Source organism: Lissotriton helveticus, chromosome 2_2 (genome assembly GCF_964261635.1).
Source record: "Lissotriton helveticus chromosome 2_2, aLisHel1.1, whole genome shotgun sequence".
In the NCBI taxonomy this organism is placed as follows: Eukaryota; Metazoa; Chordata; class Amphibia; order Caudata; family Salamandridae; genus Lissotriton; species Lissotriton helveticus.
Genome location: NC_136060.1, coordinates 425746651 through 425766285, shown reverse-complemented (window position 1 = coordinate 425766285; position 19635 = coordinate 425746651). Strand labels below are relative to the sequence as shown.

Genomic DNA, 19635 nt, shown 5'->3' with positions numbered 1-19635 from the left:
GCTCCCCCAGAGGGGACTCCAAATCGTGAGATGTATGTAAAATTTGGTATTCCACCAATAATGTACAGCACGTTATGGCATAAGTATACTAAAACTGACCGTGGATTACAGTGGCCACTACATGGGTCATTCGATCTTCGAAAAGTTCAGTATGTAGAGCAGTGTTTGTTTCAGCGAAGGTCTAGACAAGATATGTTTGATTGTGTGCGTATGTGGGAGAAAGAGGTGCGTGAACGAGTGAAGCGTGAGGAAGCCTTGGCGGAGAAGGTGCAGCAAAAGGCTGCACGTGATAAAGCTTTACAGCTACAGGAGAAGGAGTTACAGGAAAAGAAAGAGAGGGAGACGCGAGAACATAATTTGCAGGTTAATGGTCAGTTCCCTATCAGGCGTCCTCTTTATCCGGTCCTTACTAATGAAACAGATGATTTTTCATTACTAGATCGCTGTCCGCCTCCGTACGTCGCACCTACGGCTCCGAACGAGGAATCAGATGAGGATAATGAATGTACACAGCGTACAAGGTTACATGCGGAACTAACTGCGGAATTACGTTCGTTTGCACGAAAGCTAAATGTTAATACTGTTGCTGTTTCTGAAATTAGTAAGCAAATGGAACAATGGTCTGATCAGGAGCGACTGTATTTCTTAGATCATTTTGGAGATGAGGTTGTTGAGCGGTTCAGAAAATATTCTCCAGAGTTAGAACCCAAGGATATATCCAAGGGTCGCGAGAACTTTCGTAAAGGTCTTTTTGTTCTTTCAGATGCGGATGAATTTTTCAAACGTTTGGTTCAGCTACGGAATGAGGCGACACGGCTACGGGAGTTGGAAAAGTCAAAGGGTCCGCCTGCGTCCGGAGCGACGGAAATATCCAAAGAATGCTCCATCTTTGGAACAGATAAGATCGCTGCGATTAATGTTAGACCTATGCGAGAAGCTGCGCCTTTATATGTCCCTCATAAAGGGGATGGCACAGATGATGATAAAAGATCCAAAGACGCGAAAGGGTATTTTGTATATAACTGGGTTTATACACCTTGGAATAGAGCAGATGTTATGGCGCTTAAGAATGCTTTGCCTGATCCCCGTAAAAATCCAGCGGCTTTCTATGAAAGTGTTGAAAGTGCAATTTCATCGTGTATTATGACGTTAGTTGATATTGATCTGTTTTTTGGGTTAATATTGCCCCCTGATATGTGGAGAGCGATTCGTAAGTTTGATGACCACACGACCCTCGGGGCCACTTGGAAAGATCTAGTTCAAGCTGATTTGGATAGGGAACCAGCATGTAAGCCTTGTCAATTAATATTAGACCTTCCGGGGGCAATACTAACAAAATTAAAGACTCTCGCTCCCGCTAAAAAGATTGATTGGACTATATTAGCCTCTTGTAAGCAGAAAACGGATGAATCGGTTTCCGATTTCTTCTCTCGCTTTGAGGAAGCGTTCCATGATTACAGTGGGCAATCATTAACAGAAGATACAGGCAGGCATTTATTCGTTGATAAGTACGTGGCTAATCTCCTACCGGAGATTGCAAAACGATTAAAGACGAGTGAAAGTTCGTGGACCACAGCAACCCCTGCTTCTTTATTGACTATGGCTCAATATTATGAACGACAGGAATTGGAGGCAAAGGAAAGTAGTGATAAGAAAGCGAAGGATTTGAAGACGAAGGTAATGTTGGCTCAGGTTCAGGCTACGAGGGGGAACAATAGAGGGGGACGAGGATCGTATAATAATGCTCCTCCCCCTCGTTCTGACATTTCTGTGAATCAGTGTGCATACTGTAAACAGTTTGGGCATTGGATTGCAGACTGTCCGGTGTTTCGAGAACAGAGTAATTTGAGGGGACGAGGAAGTGGAAGGTCTAGGAATAATTATGGAGGGCCAAGAGGATGGGGAACAAATGATCGCGGAGGATATGGAGCGAATGATCGTGGAGGATATGGAGCAAGGGGTCGTGGTCAGACAGATTATAATACGTTTGATAATCGCAATCAATATCAGATAAATGAGGGTGGCTCTGCTGAGCCACGCGATGAGCGCTATGCATAGGATTGCGTAGGATGGGGTGTGGAATCGGTTGAGGTACCAGTTGATCAAAGGGGTCCATATATAGAAGCACATGTTTTGGGTTCCACTGATCAATTTCTGGTCGATACAGGAGCTACTCGTAGCGCTTTGTCCAAACACTTGGTTCCAAGGGCTCCCCTGTCTGGCGAGGTAATTACAGCTATAGGGTTCGATGGAACACCTACTTCTAGCCCACTGTCTCAACCCGTTGCATTTCATGTTGATAAATTTGCTGCCCCTTGTCCCTTTTTGCTGTCTCCAAATACACCAGATAATATTATGGGACTCGATATGTTAAAACATTTTCGAGCTACTATTCGCTGTGCCCCAGAAGGAGTATGAGTTGTGTTGAATGAAAATTATCCAGAAATTGAGCGAGAGTGTCTTCTCCATGAATCTGAAGTATTAGCCTCCCTACCAAAATCATTGTGGGCCACTTCTGATACTGATGTAGGGCAAATGAAAATCCCTCCAGTACGTATTACTGTAAAGGAGGGAGTATCTCTGCCACGTGTCCCACAATATAAAATTTCGAGAGAAGGTGAAATTGCTTTGATACACATTGTGAATGATTTGATTCTGGCAGGAGTAGTTGAGGAAGTTCCCTACAATGTTTGCAACAGCCCAATTTTACCGATCCTTAAAAGAGATACAGATGCTAAGGTTTATCGTTTTATTATTGATTTGAGGGAAATCAACAAGATAGTAGTGCCTCAGTACCCGGTGGTGTCTGACATCACCACGTTGCTTACGTTGGTTCCACCGACGGCAACTACTTTTACAGTCATTGATTTGAAGAATGCCTTCTTCTCAATTCCTGTACACTCTGACAGTCGATATCTATTCGGCTTTACGTTAAATAATAAATCGTACAGATTTTGTCGAGTTCCTCAAGGCTATACAGGAAGTCCTAGCATCTATAGTCAGGCTTTGAAAAGGCAGCTTGATTCCTTTGAATTACAAGACGGAGTGGCTCTTATTCAGTATGTGGATGACATCTTACTTGCAGCAGACACACAAGAACAATGTGAGAAAAGTACCTTTTCCTTGCTTTCCTTCCTAGCCAAAAATAATCATAAGGTTTCAAAGAAAAAGCTGCAATATTGTAGACCCAAGGTGACCTACCTCGGTCATATTTTGTCTAAGGAGGGCCGTGCATTGACACCAGATCGAATTCAAGCAGTTTTAGACACACCAGTCCCCCGCACTCAGAAAGATGTTCGTGCCTTTATAGGTTTGACGTCTTTTTGTAGGCAATGGATATTGGGTTTTTCACACATTGTTAAGCCTTTGTTGGCATTGTTGTCTAAAGATACACCGATTCCCATTGAATGGACGGACGAATGTCAGAATGCTTTTGAGCAATTGAGACAAGCTCTTTGTTCTGCACCAGTGTTAGGTACACCTGATTACACGAAGATCTTTACATTGTATGTACATGAGAAGGATGGGTGCGCATTGTCAGTCTTAGTGCAGACACACGGAGACAAACAGAGGCCTTGTGCATACTTCTCGGCGGTACTCGACCCTGTGGCTCGAGGATTGCCTGGATGTTTTCGAGCAGTTGCAGCAACAGCAGTAGCGATACGACAAAGAGAGGGAATAGTTTTGTCACACAAATTGTTGGTGTTAGTTCCCCATGCGGTAGATGCGTTGTTGAATCAAACGAAAACACAGCATCTAACCAGTGCCCGCCTGACAGGATATGAGCTAACGTTGTTGGCGCCGCACATCACACTAAAGCGATGTGCGACACTGAAGCCTGCTACTTTACTGCCGGATCCTGTTGCTGAGACTCAGAAGGAAGAACAACATGATTGTGTTTTTCTGACTGAGGAACAGACAAAGGGTCGTATCGATTTACAGGATACACCATTTCCAGATGTAGATGGGGAACTGTGGGTCGATGGATCATGTGTGAGGTTATCAGATGGTATGACTTCTGCAGCTTATGCGATCACGACACTTAAGACAGTGGTAGAAGCAGCACGAATACCCCAGAAATCGGCTCAAGCAGCTGAATTAATAGTCTTAACGAAAGCATGTGAGTTAAGTGCTGGGCTATGTGTGAACATTTACACGGATAGTCGTTACGCTTTTGGAGTAGTGCATGATTTTGGCCTACTCTGGAAGGAACGAGGATTCTTGACTTCACACGGAGTACACATCATGCATGGAGAATTGGTACGCGATCTCCTGAATGCACTATTATGTCCAAAGAAAGTAGCAATAGTCAAATGCAGTGCACACAAAAAGGTGACGGACAAAATAGGACAAGGCAATGCTTTCGCAGATCGCATTGCGAGAGAGACCGCTATGCTACAAAATAATTCCCCCATGTACGTGGTAAAATCACAAGCCGAGCGGTGGCATGATGCTAGAGAAGAAATATTAGATATACAGAAGTCAGCATCTGAGGCAGAACTTACGAAATGGGCCACTGAAGGAGTATTGGATGATGAGGGTTGCTGGCGCAGTAAAGATATGGAGAGATGGAAACTACCCATGGCCTATTTACAAACAATGGTGCAAATCACACATGGGCTGGCACACATTGGCGCTCTCGCAATTACTAAATTGCTTACACGAGTTTGGGAGAGTCCTGAAATTGCTAGTACGGCTAAGAGAGTAGTGCAGACCTGTCTGATATGTTTACAGCACAATCCTGGACAAGGAACTCATACTCCTAAAGGAGGGTTTGTTCCACCTACTGCACCATTCGAAGTACTGCAAATGGATTACATCCAGCTGGAACGCTGTAATAACCTCAAGTATGTCTTAGTGGTGGTGTGTGCCTTCAGTAAATGGATTGAGGCTTACCCTACGAAAGACAATACAGCATTGACAACAGCTAAGGTGTTACTCAAAGAGTACTTCCCGCGCTATGGTGTTTGTAAATTTATGTGGAATGATAACGGTCCTCATTTTATTGGAAAAGTAGTAGAGTACGTCCTGAAAGGATTGGGAATCAGGCAACGTTTCCACGCTGTCTTTCATCCGCAGTCAGCAGGTCTAGTAGAAAGGTATAATGCGACTCTGAAGCTGAAGCTAGCAAAGATTGTGGCATCTACATCTCTGCAATGGCCGGATGCTTTGCCTTTGGCATTGCTGTCTATTCGATCAGTGCCACATTCTCGATCTGGTCTCACACCCTATGAAGTGGTGTTTGGAAGGCCGATGAATATTTGGGGAGTTCCAAAACCTCGTTTGATACATGATGTGCCTTGTATAATGATGAACGATTATTTGGCACGATTAACAAATGATTTGCTTTCTATTCATCAACAGGTTCGAGAAGCGCTCCCTGATAACTCCACTGGTGAGGCTCACGATCTTCATCCTGGGGACCACGTGATGGTCCGCGTGTTCGAGCGATCCAGCAGTTTGGAACCGAGATGGCATGGCCCTGAGCAAGTGCTGTTGGCGACTCGGACCGCAGTAAGAGTCACCAACAAGAAACGGTGGATTCATTCCACCCATTGCCGACGCGTTTCTCCGGATCTGGTGAGCCCTGTGGTGCTCTCCGACTACAGAAAGATTTTGGATGCAGAGAAGAGCCCAGCTGTCACGTCCGATGAATTGGAGGGAGCCTTCCCGGACCATACTGTTTCTGATGAAGTGAAGTACAATCTACGTCCCAGGAAATAAATTCTTTTTTTATTTTTGAACTGGTTGGTAACCGCTCTGAGGTTTGTGAAACGGAAGCCGGGAATATCAAGGGGGGGGGATCAGTTCTGCCCAGTGTAGCGACACCCGTCTTGAATCTCGGAGAACAAATCAACGGCAGCCTCGGTCCAGAACCATCGTTTTTATTTTTTCGTTTAGTGTTACTCTTGAAGGTTATTGTTTTGCGAACTATGGCATCTCCTTCGACACGAAAAGGGAGAATTCTTGGTGCTATTTTGTTTGTCTTGACCATAGTGGTGATCGCAGTAGTAGCTTGGACTATAGAACAATTGTTTCCCGCACGAGAACACCTACTGCCCACCACTCCAAGCCCATCTGAACATTTTCATTTTACTTTGCCTTATCATGAAGAGAGACATAGACAGACTTATTTGAATAACAGTTTTATTCAGATTTTGCATCATACTCATAACATGACCAATACATCCAATTGTTGGGTATGTGGAATGTTGCCCAGACATCAGAAGAGGGGAGGAACTCCACTCATTCCTCTCCCGTTTTCTCATAATGGTTCTTGCAATGCTTGGTACACTCTTCTTTTCACCTTACGATGGCCAACGAAAGGTGGACTACTTTTTCGATTGAACAAGATATGCTATAATGACAAAGATGGTTATCCACAAGCTGAAGGAACTAAATTTGAATGGGAAGAGTATCGTCCGGACAATGTTTCTGCACCTCGTGTCTATACGAATCAAAGACTTATAAATGTAACGAGCTTACATGTGATAACAGTTATTGATACAAAAGCAGATCTGTGTATTAGAAATAAAGGTATAATCCCTGTAGGCCGCAGCGAATGTAATATTACACTTACCTTTGATACGCCAAATGGAATTGCATTTGTAGCTTCACGTAATACATATTTCATTTGTGGAAATAAGGGATACCATCGTCTGCCATTGGGATGGTTAGGAACATGTTATATAGCTTTTGTATTACCACCTGTATTTATTGCTCCTCCAATGTATCACAATGATTACGTTCTGTATCATGATTTTGTACTAAACAGAGTTAAACGAACATTAGATCTTGATGAAATAGACCAAACTGATACCACTTTACAGCAATATGTAGATTTCAATTTGGGTTTATTTTCATTTGTAGGAGCTGCACTGAATAGCAGAAAGATAAGGTGGCTTACACGTGTGGTGGAAGCCGTCGCCAATGAAACTGCCTCTGCTTTAGGGAATATAACTGAAGAATTGCAAATTACCCGAATTGTGACGCTCCAGAACCGGATGGTTCTAGACGTGATACTAGCTGATCGGGGCGGGGCATGCCGCATTATCGGAAGTAGTTGCTGTGTGTATGTGCCAGATAATTCACCTTCCGTGTATGATTCAATCACGAAACTACATAAAATAGCTGCTGAGATCCACCCAGAAAATGGAACATGGACCTTTTCTGGTTGGTTCTGGACCCTACTCAGTACTTGGGGTTGGAAATTATTAACAATTCTATGTATTTTTATTGGAGTATTATTTTCCATTTGTCTATGCATTCAATGTGGCCCAACATTTTGTTCTGTATTTATCACAGCCTGTATTCCGTCCAAACGAGCTATTATTAAGCAAGAAAAACTGATCAATGATGAAATGCTGAAAATAATGGCCATCAACATTGATGATGAGAGTCCTGATTACGTTCATTATGAGGTAGCTTTTGCTAAACGCTAAAAGGGCCGTCTGTCGTGTTTTGGCAGCTCCTGAGTTCCTGAGTTAGCGTTTAGCACAGCTACATGGTCTTTTTCGTTAACTTGACCAAAACGAACGGGGGCCATTTTGAATCCTTCTGGCTTCCATTTTATATGAACACGCTGCCTCGTGGTCAGTGTGCCCTTTTGTCCTTCCTCGATACCCATGATCATCTATTCTGCTCGGTAACAGGCTATTTTTAGTACTGGTCAAGTGCACATGCGCACTACGCATCAACTGGTCATTCTTCAGGAATGTTAGCACTAACTGACCAGTGTTACTGAACTCCTCCCACATGCTGGCTGTGTTCCAAAATTGACCTTATATGTACCTAAAATGTGTAACTTGTAACCGCCTACCTTTTTATTACTATTAAACTGTATAAAAGAGGTCGCGCACCGATGTTCGGTGTGCTACTTCTTACATTGCCGAAGGGTGTTGTAGGAATGTACCACCACCCCATGGGGTCTTAATAAACTTGTCTTTTGCATTTTCCAGTGTCCGTGCCAACAACAATACTAAGGTGTTCGAGAGCTTAGCAGAGTATGTAGGTCTGATTTGAACCCAACACCACAACTGGAGTCAAGCTATCCTGGCTGAAGACAGCTGATAGCCAGAAACCGGTCCTAGAATGCTTGATTCCGGTCCAAGGAAGACATGGCTTGGCAGTTCGGGCTGGACTGTTCCCATGAGGCACAGGGTCAAGACTGATTTGCTTATGGCCATGTCTGAACTGGGGTGGTGTGGAGTGCAAAAAAACGATGGATTTAGGCCCAGATCTCTGAACTGGGGTGAATGTATGACATTGTTCTGCATTCTGTCCATCAACTGTTGTTTTGCATTTGTCACCCCGAGTGGGATGGGTATGCTCAGACGTGAGTGCCATGCTCTCCACACCACTGGAGTCAAGCTATCCTGGCTGAAGACGGCTGATAGCCAGAAACCGGTCCTAGGATGCTTGATTCCGGTCCAAGGAAGACATGGCTTGGCAGTTCGGGCTGGACTGTTCCCATGAGAGACACAGTCAAGACTGATTTGCTTATGGCCATGTCTAAACTGGGGTGGTGTGGAGTGCAAAAAAACGATGGATTTAGGCCCAGATCTCTGTACTGGGGTGAATGTATGACATTGTTCTGCATTCTGTCCATCAACTGTTGTTTTGCATTTGTCGCTGCAGGTGCAGTGGCACTAGGCCCAAAAGTAACCTGAACTCCTTTAAACACCTAATATTGCTATATTTTATAACTAAACCAGCAGTCACACGTTTGGTTATCTAGCAAGCACTAGAGTCATGATTTCCATAGTGCTGCAGGTGCAGTGGCATCAGCATTAAAAGCTCCAGGCACCCCATTAAACTACTATTGCCATTTTTTACAACTAAACAGGCAGCCATGCAGTTATCTTTCAGGCACTAGTGTCATGATTTCAATGGTGCAGCAGGTGCAGTGATACTGGGGCCCAAGCTCTAGCAACCCCTCTAGACACCAAATATTACAATATTTTACTACTAAACAGGCAGTCACAAGTGCAGTTACCTTACAGGCAATAGGGTAATGTTTTGAATGTTGCAGCAGGTGCAGTAGCAGTGGTCCCAAAAGTTGTCATAATTCCCCTAAACACCAGAAATTGCTATCTTTTACTACTAAACAGGCAGTGTCACCAATGCAGTTATCTTGCAGGCACCAGGGCCATGATTTGAATGGTGCAGCAGGTGCAGTGGCAGCAGGCCCAAAAGTTGTCAGAACTCCTCTAAACACATAATATTGCTATTACATCAATGAATTCTTTTATTTCCCTCTTTTATTTCATTTTTCAACATTTTCTATTAGTTATCCGCACTATACCACTAGTGAAAGCACATTATATTGCCTTTTTGGACATAAACAAGTCATAACACTTTAACAGACTTTCTGTAACTTATATTGTACAATTACTCAGCAAGCTACATCTTACAAAAACAGCTTATTATTAATCACATAGGCAAAACCTAATGCATTTACCAATGCTTGTTAAAAAAAATCTCTTTATTGTTTTTGATACAACCAGGTGGGAAGCGGTCACCTGTCTGCGAACAGTTAAACATGAGGCGTGTTGCACAATTACATCAGAATCTGTTGTCCGAGACATCCTCCAATGCCCTACTGGGTTGAGATGTACAATCGAAAAACACATAAACCACCAACAGCATATTAGGTTGCAACTTAGTTTTCTCAGTTCCCCGTGCCTGTATGGGAATCCCCCCCCTCCCCAAGGCCCACCCTCATGGAGTGTCTTCCTCTCATGCTGCCAAGGTCCCCATACTTTATCCAACTTCTTGGGGCAGCCTCATGCTTGATACCCTAGTTTTTCAAATCACACCAGTCTACATTGGATTCCCAGGCCTGCTCCATTAGAGTCTCACCTTGTGCCCACATTCTGATCACGTCTTGTGTCACCACCATCAATGCAGTGTTCCATAAAAGGAGAGAGTAGCGATCCAGGTTCTGCTTACCCCAGATACCTGAGGCTATCAGTGCAAGGCAGCTCTATTGTGCATTCTTCCTGTTTCCCCCTGGTATATCTGACTCTTCGGTCAACTCCATATGGTATGTATTGATGTGCCCTTTGGCCTAGTATCCCTCAAGCACAGGTCTGTGGCATGGCTTAGACAGGTTTACAAGGTAACTTAAGTGGGTGGCACTACAAGTGCTGCAGTCCCACTTGTAGCATTTAATTTACAAGCCCTAGGTACATATAGTACCACTTTACTAGGGACAGTCTACATCGTTCATTCCCATATGGAGCAATCTCAATATTGTGAGATAGGCCCTGTGGAGGAGTTTCAACTGGATGAGTTGAAATCCAGCTTGCATAGCTGTCTCTCGGGGTGTACGTAGACGCCGGCTGCCATTCATCATCCCCCAATCTGCCCTGGTCCCCTTCCCATTTTTCCATGAGGTTCGCTAGTAGGGTTAGGTTATTAAGTAGGAGATTCAAGTACAGCCGGCACACTGTGTGGCTGGTTAGGGGAGCCCCCAGGCCCCCTATATTATAGAGTTGATTCACCCAGAGTCTACCTCTGAAACTCCACATGCGACTGTAGAAGGTACCTTAAATGTTGGAAGCTCAAATATTGACACCCGTACAGTTCATATTGTTCCTGTAGTTCAGGGATCAGTATAATCTCTTGCCCCTAACAGACGTCACCCACCTTTGACATTCTCAGCAGGTCCTATTTACCATGGCCCTCCATTGAATGTAGTCCCTTCAAATTTTCGGAGGCCCATAGTGGGGTTTCCATCGTCAGTTTACCTTTCGAGCCCACCATTTTGGTGGCTTTATAATAAGTCTCAACCACCACCGTGGTGGGTGTTGGCAACGGAGCTATCCCTCTTGCCCCATAGAGTCCTCAGACATAGCCCACCAGGCTCATTGCCCAACTGTGGCCACCACGGATAGTTCCTTTTTGGAGGAGAAGGCACATTCATTAACTGTCTGAAGTTGGGTCACCCAATAGTACAGGCGTAGGATCTGGGAGGGATATTCCCCCCTCAGTGGCTTTCTAGTGAGAGATGTCCAGGCGATCCTTGTTGATTGTTACATTTAGCTTACTTAAAGGTCTCTAGTATATGGTACCCAGTGGATCCTGGGCCTGTAAGTTAAATGTCTCCAGTGGACCGAAGCACCAATTATGCTACCAATGAAGTGCCAATGAAAGCATGCCTTCAGGCCTGACGCTGTACCCTGATTGTGCACTTTTAAATAACTATTTTTGCCAACTGGAAACCTACCTTTTTAACCCATATATATTTAACCCCATAAAACAGACCCTTCATGCCCATAGGGCAGGGTGCATGGTATTTAAAAGGTATGGCATGTGTGCTTATGTTTTATATGTCATGGCAGTGAAAAGTCTATTTCTACTGTGGCAAGGCTGGCTGTCCCATAGAAAAGCACTAGGTTACATGATAACATCTTATAATGCATGACAAGAGCTTGGGACTAGCTAGTAAAATGATTCAAGGACTCAGTTTAATAGTCATTCAAAATTCAATCTGAAGATCAATTCAGATTTTAAAATACTATTTTGAAAATGCCACTTTTAGAAAGTTAAAGTATACAAACTAAAGTATACTTTTTTGTATATTTAGTTTTTATAGTTTTAGAAAGTTGACATTTTCCTTTTGAAACCAAATGTGCCCTTCTGCCAGTGTTTAGTGTCACCAGAGTGTTAATGACGCTCCTGTGGTGAGATGTGTATTGCTCCCAGACAGTGGATAAAAGGCTTGGTTGAGGAGAGATGTTTTTCTTCCTGACCAGGTGGCTATCTAGGCTGTGCCCATTAAACTTGGAAAGGTGCCCAGTCTGTCATAAACAATTGTACCTCACACCTCGGCCTGGTCCTTCATTGTCCTGCTATCCCACCCCCAGTGGGAGAGGGGCTGGTCCCAGAACAGGTTTTGAGTGACCACATGGGAGGGTTTGCCCATTATCCTAGCCACACTTCTGCACACAGGAAGAAAGGTTTTGCCATATTGTTTTTAGGTAGTGAGAAAAAAAGTGAGATACCCAAGAGTAAGCAGAAGAGTGGCGGGAGTTGTAATGCATCATATAAAGAGAAAAATAAGATCTAGGTAAGAGAATTGAGGATGACTGGGAGAAAATCCACTCCATATCAGGAAAGGGGTCATTTAAGATCTGCAGCAGTTTCTAGTTAACACTGAAGTCCAGCGAAACATGGAGGAAGGAACAAGAGCAGGAAAGCAAGGGTGGGTATTCTTTTATGCTATGATGTTCAGACACATTTGTTCTTGAAAATCTGCTCAAAGTTTTTTATTAATTCCCATGCAACCAAAAACAGTTATTCCAGTGAGAAAACCTCTACAATGAGATCTGTTTACAGAAAAGTCTTATGAATGCACTTACACAAAATATTCAATATGGCTTTTGAACCACACTTCATCCTGCATCTGTTTGTACCTTCTACATGTCCATTAGTGTTGCACAAGAAATGGAGAAAACATTTTCAAATGTTCTCCATATGGGGTTGTTTATGGCTCAAACAATCATGGCATATCCTCTCATTCTGTTATGGCCATTTTGACACAAGCACACCAGTGTTCCATAGTTCAGTCCCTTTACCAACTAGAAGGACAGTGATGTATGTGTGAAGAATATATTATGAGTCCACAGCCCTTGTGTCTCGAAGTCATAGGTGTTGTTGAAACTTTGGGAGACAATAAATGAACAGAGCAAGATGCAGTGAGTACTATTGTTCACATACATTTTCGTTTCATCAAATAATTTTGCATCAAAATGTTTCCAGCCACAGGTTTACAAAATTATATAAATCTTAGAATATAGTTTGGATGAGATGGACTTCAGTGGATTTATTGATTAAAGTTATACATTGCACGGTTCGAGAGGAAGCTCAAACCCCCAAAAGAGAAGACCCAAAGGGGATTACCGGATTGTCAAAATGTCACAACAGATCAAATTTTGAAAAGAATATTCGTAGGAATGACTCCCCAGAAATGCTGTGATGGTATTGCTTCAGAAATGAACAGTTGCATTACATTTCATCATTTGTTTACTTTTTAATGCACCGCTGGATACTGGTAAGTTACTGCTGTAGTCTGCGTCTTGTGCTGTTTTCGAAAAGGTGACTATAGAGACCATATCATCTCCAATGTCCACTTGAGATCTCCAGCGTCTGCAGACAAGCAACTTCTTCAAAGCCCTCTGGAAGTCCCTGTTTAGGAAGGCATAAAGCATGGGGTTGATTGTGGAATTGCAGTAGCCCAACCATGTAAGAATTTTAAAGGAGTTGATGAGGACCGCACTGGCCGACTCGATACCCTTTGTGGCTATCCAAACGTTAAGCACAAAGTATGGTAGCCAACACATGACAAAGACGGATATGATGATGCTCATCGTTCTGGTTGCTTTGTTTTCCAGGTGCAAGTTGTTTTGCCGCTTGCTGTCTGGGTGGTAGTGGAGATCTAGGGTTTGGGATACAATACGAGTGGCTTTAAGCCGAGATGCTCTATAGATGAAGAAATACATGCTGCACATGATCATGAAGGGGATGTAGAACGCCAGTGCAGAAGCCACAATGGCAAATGTCCAGTTGGTGACAAATACGCATTCTTTACCTGTGTCAAAGTCTATACCTGGTATCTCATTCCAACCTTGCATGACAGGAAGGAAGGATATTAGAGATGAGTAGACCCATATTGTTATGGTCATTAAAATGCACCTGCAGAAACACAAGAAGACAACATTAGTGTGCGCTGGGAACAATAATCAGTTTTCTTCACTTAAACATGGTTGGTTTAGCAGTGATCGATCATGTCTTGTGATTGAATCAGCCACAGATCACAGTGAGATGAAAGAACAAACATTCAACAGTTGTTGGTTACTAATAGATATTAGATTTCCCAGATCAAGCATGGAGTTTTGTCTCTCTTTCATCAAATCATCTGATGTATGTTGTGCCTCATTGTAATGTCATAATGTTTTACTCAGGATGTAGCTTTTGTGTTCCAGCATTAATAGGTTTACTTACTGGGTAGTCTTGCCTATGGAATGGAGCTTGCATTGGAATGCGAGGAAGCACATTAAATTGTCAGTATTACAGTTAGTAACAAAACACCACACACAAGAGTTACACCGAAGGGAACAACGGTGGGCGTTCCGTCTCAAAAATCAGCAGTCTGGCTTCATTGAGGAGACAGAATGGAACCAAATCATGTGATCTGAATAAAGCTACTTTTGTTTACATGTGCATCAGACCTGAGTCAAAAATATCGGATCACTGACAGAATATGGAGGAGAATAATATCGAGCTGCCACAAGATCAAGGTAAAAATATTGAGTGACAGAATATCGACTTCCTATCTACAAACAGGTAAGTACAAAAATATTGAAACCTAAATATCGTTGTTAATAATAAGGTTTGCTAAAATATCAACTTTTTTAAATGTCTTAAAAGTAATATATAATAATTAAATAATAAATATAATTAAAGTAAAACATACTTAAAATGATTAAAAAGGTTAAGATTAATAAATATTAAATGTAATGTAATAAAACATGCATTTTTATTTTTTTATATATATTAACTTAATATATTAAAAAATAATTATTATGTTTAATTATAACATGTTAAAACATAATTTAAATCTAATTACATATGTATATTTACCTAACCTAATATATAAATGTAAAAATTAATTATATATAAGTTAAACATTAAAACAAATATTTAAAAAAATAATAATATTTTACACTACATTAAATATAACAATACTGAACACGTTGCATAGTGTAGGAGATAAAATTTGCTATTCCCACTCCAGCAAGTGGTACAGTAGGGAAAGAGTTGGATAGCGGGTGGATAAAAATTACTATTCCCACTCCAACGAGTGCAACAGTAGGGAAAATGTTGGATAGCGGGTGGGTAAAACTTGCTATTCCCACTCCAGCGTGTGCAACAGTAAGTAAAGTATTGGATAGTGGGTGGGTAAAAATGACTATTCCCACTCCAGTAAGTGCAGCAGTAGGGAAAATGTTGGATAGCGGGTTGGTAAAAATTACTATTCCCACTCCAGTGAGGCCACGGTGGGGAAAGTGTTGGATAGCGGGAAGGTAAAAATTACTATTCCCACTCCAGTGAGCACAACAGTAGGGAAAGTGTTGGGTAGCGGGTGGGTAAAAATTACTATTCCCACTCCAGTGAGTGCAACAGTAGGGAAAGTGTTGGCTAGCGGGTGGGAATAATGTACTATTCCCACTCCACCAAGTGTAACAGTGAGAAAGTGTTGGATTGCGGGAGGGGAAAAATTACTATTCCCACTCCAGCGAGTGGAACAGTAGGGAAAGTGTTGGATAGTGGGAGGGTAAAAATTACTATTCCCACTCCAGTGAGTGCACCAGTAGGGCAAGTGTTGGATAGCGGGTGGGTAAAAATTACTATTCTCACTCCAGTGAGTGCAATAGTAGGGAAAGTGTTGGATAGCGGGTGGGTAAAAATTACTATTCCCACTCCAGTGAGTGCAACAGTAGGGAAAGTGTTAGATAGCGGAAGGGTAAAAATTACTATTCCCACTTCAGCGAATGCAACAGTAGGGAAAGTGTTGGATGCGGGTGGGAATAATTTAATATTCCCACTCCACCAAGTGTAACAGTAGGGAAAGTGTTTGATAGCATAGGGGAATCATTTTGTATACCCACTCCTGCAATATAATTAACATTAATGAACAATTATTTATTTTTTCAAAACTAATTTACCTCCCATCATTTCCCCCTATAAACGTCACCTACAATATTGTAAAATATTAATAAATTATCATAATTAATTAACAAATTAATTAACTAATATCAATTAACAATAACATTAATAACCATCAAATCTAAATTATTCACACAACACTATAAAATATCTTTGAGTAAATATTATATAAAAATAATAAAAATTACATTAAAATTAAAATACTTCCCACCCTATCAACCCTCAATTCGCTTCTAAAAAAAACTTACACAATTAACATATTTACAAATCAATTAATAATAATTAATATCTAATTATTTACTCATTAATAAAAAATAATTTAATAAAAGTAACATAATTACCAATTAATTATTAATTGTTATCAATCAATTTATAAGTAATTAATAATAAATACATAAACTTAATTAACAATATAAAATATTAAATACTAAATTATTAATCAATACAATAATTAATTAATTTCCATAAAATTACTTGCCACCCTATTCCCCTAAAAACCCACAACCCGCTACAGAATAAAATTATGCAAAAAGTAATTAACATATAATTAATTAATTCTATATAATTCTTAAAAAATATATTATGAATAAATTACTTCCCACCCTATTCCCCTAGAAACCCACAACCCGCTTCGGAATTAATTTATGCAACAATTAATTAACATCAAATTCATTACTTTAAAAAAATTCAAACATGCATTACAAAAATAATACAGACATTTAACACATATATTAACATACAAAACACTAAAAAAAATGATATTTTTACAAACTATATTACTGACTTCGATATTATAAAAAACAATATTTCTTATCTGCTTATCGATATTCTTAACAACTATATTTCTGCAAGTCGATATCCTGTCCACTCGATATTCAAAACTCAATATTTTGTCCACTCAATATTTTGAATTCGATATTATGATTAGTTACCAAAAATATCAACACACAGGCATGTGACGCTAACTATCCCCACTTCTTCACTATACAAAGGAAGTTTAGAAATAATGTCTGAATCATTTCGTGTGTATAGAGATTTTGTCCTGATGAAACCTCCAGACCATAAATGATGCAGAAACATGTTGATTCCAATGGCATGCGGGTTCCATATTACACGCCTGCTTCTTTTTTATCTTGTGAGTGGGCGGGTAGGAACAAAGTTAGTACCAGGCTGGTAGCTACTACTACACAGACATTTATCATTATGTGTTTTCTTTTTCTCACACTCTGAAGTATTAGGTTTTACCTTTCTTTCCCCACTTAAATCATTATACAAAAGTTAATCAAAGCATAGGATGCCTCTCAATTCTAGATGGGGAAGAATGCCTCTACAAGTGGGTAAGGGTTCATCATTCTTTTTTACAAATGGTTTTGAATAACTATCATTGTGTGTAATGTTTTATTTGCTGCTATGAGGTGGGCTGCACTCTAAATTTATTGACGAATAATATTATATAGGGCTTCTCTGCCTCTGCTTGGAATAACATTCTCCAGCTTCACTATCATTTTATGGGATTCCCTTTAAGTGCCATGGATATGGAGTTTGCCAGATTGGAAACCCTAGTTTTTCCAACTGTTAATACCAGGGGAAAATACTGATAAACATGAATATGAGCTGGCAGGACATCTGCACCAACTTCACTTTCGGTTCCAGCATGGCAGACCTCTAACAATGGTGGGTCTTCTGCCACCAGGTTGTCAATCTCCATGTGCGGGACCTTTTATTTGGAGCCTGGAGTTTGTTGGGATGAGGCTAACATCCCAGCCTGAAATGCCACATACACTGAACATGTGACTATGAAGTGCACATGGCCCTAACATTGAAAACCTATTGAAAGGGACAACAAAATAAGTAAACATAACCATATGGGAAATAAAACACTTGCAATAAGGCAGGTTACATTTGGAACATAATTGCCAGATGTAGGACACTGCAGCATTACCAGGGTCAAACTGGGACAGGAAACAAGTACAGGCAGTGAAATAAAAGTGACCTAATTTGCGAATCATATAGTAAAAAAAGAAGGGGCCTAAATCCTCATGTAGTAACAATTTTGATCGTAAAGAATGCTGTGTAGGTGGTCAGTGAGACCGCATGCTGGCTGCAGGTAAGAACTGTAATGCCTGGTCAAGGCACACAGTAAGAAGGTTAGATGTCCCTACATATGCATCCTCTTACACTAACAAACCTAGACATGCCTGTTATATTGAATGAGGATGCCTCGCTCGCTTTTTATAGCATGATTCATCCTTGGCAACCTCTTCCCAGCCTGTTAAGACGGTACTACCAGGGAAGACTCAACCTCGGTAGGAAGGTGTTTTTGATAAAAGTTATACTGGATAACGAAGAGATACAGATCAGCCAAAAATACTTTACAGTAAACCCAAGGATGTAGGTTTATTGGTGGGTACCTCAGGTATATATAAAACCAGAAAATGTATGATGATAATTATGTTCAATGACCTTTTCATTCATGCTAACCCAACATGATTCTGCCCTCTCTAGTGCCAATAACGTTCAGGGGCATTGTTATAATGTAAATAAATCCATTAGATGCCGAGGTGTAGAAAACAGGAGGATGATTTATTGATGGAGATATAGATGATAATAATCAAGTAAGTCAATCAGTGAGCATCTTAGAACGAGCCCCACCAGGAGCAGCTCCCTTGCTGCTCAGTCCATACTTCCAACTGACAGGCATCCTAAACATTCCAATACATCACATACACCAGCATTCCACAACACATCCACTCACAACACATTCATTCTGGCTGAGCAGCAAGGCAGGGAAATTGGAAGGATGTATGGCACAGAATACAAGATACCACAGGCATTCATCAGGAATCCCTGTCTCTAACATTTGTCCTTTCTAAAGAAAGTGTAGGTGCACAGCTGTGCAAGAAGGTTACCCACATGTATTTTTTGGCAGAGATTAAATTACTCAAACCATCAACACCAATCTCAGGCTTAAACCAAAATTGACATGCAATCCTCCTCCTTTTGAAAGCCTTCAGAGGTACTCGACTTCGAGAATCCATCAACCAGGAGGTTGATACTTTAAGTAATCAACAGAACCCCTCCTTTAATAACATCCCAAAGGAAGAAAGGGTGGCACTTACTTAACTAGCTACTGATGATATAGTTATCATCAAGCCGGCTGTATTACCCAAAGTCATGTATAATGAAGAGTGCCTATGATTGCTCAATTTTACTCTGACTTATAAACAACTTTTAAAAGATCATACTCCAGAGATACTAGAGATAATGGTATTCCTGGTAGAAAAAGGAACTGAAAACAAAAGGATTACAAAACATGAAGCCTAGTTCATGATTAAAAAAGAACCTTGTATTGTATTTTTACATACTTCCTAAGGTACATAAGAACACATTTCCAGTGGTTCCTAGACTAACTATAGTCATTAGTTCCATGCTCGAGCCTCTTTCACAGTTTAGTTATCACCTTTTGAGACCAGCTGTAATAAGCGTGCCCTCCTTTTTGAAATATACTAAGAATGTCCTTAACTTACTTAAAGACATGACTTTTGAGATTGACAGTGAGATCTTGATTCCTTTTATGCCACCATTCCACAACAGATAACTCTAAATATGAAAGATGACATTCTCTCAAATATGAGGTGGTAGTACATAGCACCATGTGAATTTGTGTTAGCTTGTACATTCATGGCCCTGACAGGCAATTATTTTGAATATGAATGAGAATTATTTTTGCAAATATGTGGAACATCCATGGGCAGGTCCTTTGCCCTAAGGCTGGCGTGTTTATATGTGCATGCTTTTGAGATCAAGTACATCTATAACACCACAAACCCTTTCAAAATTCACATAAAATATGGAAGAGAAACATAGGTGACTGCCTGTTGATTTGGCAAGGGACTAAGGAGG

At 41.0% G+C, this 19635-nt stretch overlaps 1 protein-coding gene across 1 annotated transcript in view; it reads right to left on the bottom strand.

Moving 5' to 3' along the window:
• Positions 1-11739: 11739 nt before the first annotated feature.
• LOC144821870 (histamine H2 receptor-like) overlaps positions 11740-19635 on the bottom strand; it is a 272545-nt gene continuing 264649 nt past the window's right edge. The window contains exon 3 of the mRNA XM_078679028.1: positions 11740-13698. Within this exon, the coding sequence (XP_078535154.1) occupies positions 12993-13698 (706 nt within the window). The 3' untranslated portion in view covers positions 11740-12992. The remainder of the gene's footprint in view (positions 13699-19635) is intronic.